Raw genomic sequence first — 1096 nt, forward strand, 5'->3', positions numbered from 1 at the left:
GACAAGCGGAGGTGTCCAACCGGGAGATTAAGCGAATTTTGGAGAAAGTGGTAAATCCACAAAGGAAGGATTGGAGCTTCCGGTTGGGAGATGCACTATGGGCATATAGGACCGCCTACAAGACTCCGTTGGGGATGAGTCCCTTCCGGATCGTCTATGGTAAGGCATGCCACCTTCCGGTGGAGATTGAGCATAAAGCCTATTGGGCGGTAAAGCAGTGTAACATGGATTTCACCAAGGCGGGTGTAGCCAGAAAATTGCAACTAGAGGAGCTTGAGTGTCTTAGGAACGAAGCATATGAGAATGCCCGGATCTACAAGAAAAAGACTAAGGCATTTCATGACCACCATATCCAGAAGAAGAATTTTCAAGAAGGTGATGAGGTTCTCCTATATAACTTGAGGCTTAGATTCATGCCTGGCAAGCTCCGTTCTAGATGGGAAAGACCCTTCAAGGTGAACGAGGTAAAGCCCTATGGAGTGGTGGAATTGTTTGACCCTAGAAGCGATGCAACTTTCAAGGTGAATGGACATAGAGTGAAGAAATACCATGGCTACAAGTCTCCAAAGGAGCTAGAGGTGTTCCTGCTTGCGAATGCACCTAGAGGAAGAGAAGCTTAAGTGATTGACCGTCCAACTTAAGGACGTTAAAGAAAAGTGCTTGGTGGGAGACACCCCACCGTGGTAAGACCTTCCTTGTGTATACCTTCTTGCTTCTAGTTTTAGAATCTTGTAAATTTTGTGATTTCTTGGTGTTATTGAGTTGCTTAGGTATTCTAGCTTTGTTGATTTTGTTGAATTGTTAGGATATTCATATAGATTTCATTACTCTTGGTATGGATGAATTATTAAAGTTAGAGAAAATGCTTTGTTTTGAATATTGCATGAATTTGTGAGTGTTTTCTTGACTATCTAGCTTAACTACCTGTCAAGAATGTGTTAGAATAGCTCTCTCTATGTTGTATAAAAAAAAAAGGGGGGGGAGGGGGATGCACGCGTAAGCGTGCAGGACGCGTGCGCGTCCCTTGCCCCTAATCCTGTCCACGCGTACGCGCATATGACGCGTACGCATCGGTTGCTCTGCGTGCCTCTCTTGG

At 44.8% G+C, this 1096-nt stretch overlaps 1 protein-coding gene across 1 annotated transcript; it reads left to right on the forward strand.

The window, feature by feature from the left end:
* Window positions 1-224: 224 nt before the first annotated feature.
* LOC148552830 (uncharacterized) lies at window positions 225-620 on the forward strand. The gene has a single exon (XM_088494731.1). The coding sequence runs from the start codon at window positions 225-227 to the stop codon at window positions 618-620; it is 396 nt and encodes a 131-aa protein (XP_088350857.1).
* The last annotated feature ends 476 nt before the right edge of the window (window positions 621-1096 follow it).

This window comes from Arachis ipaensis, chromosome B7 (assembly GCF_059453495.1).
Source record: "Arachis ipaensis isolate K30076 ecotype BB chromosome B7, ASM5945349v1, whole genome shotgun sequence".
In the NCBI taxonomy this organism is placed as follows: Eukaryota; Viridiplantae; Streptophyta; class Magnoliopsida; order Fabales; family Fabaceae; genus Arachis; species Arachis ipaensis.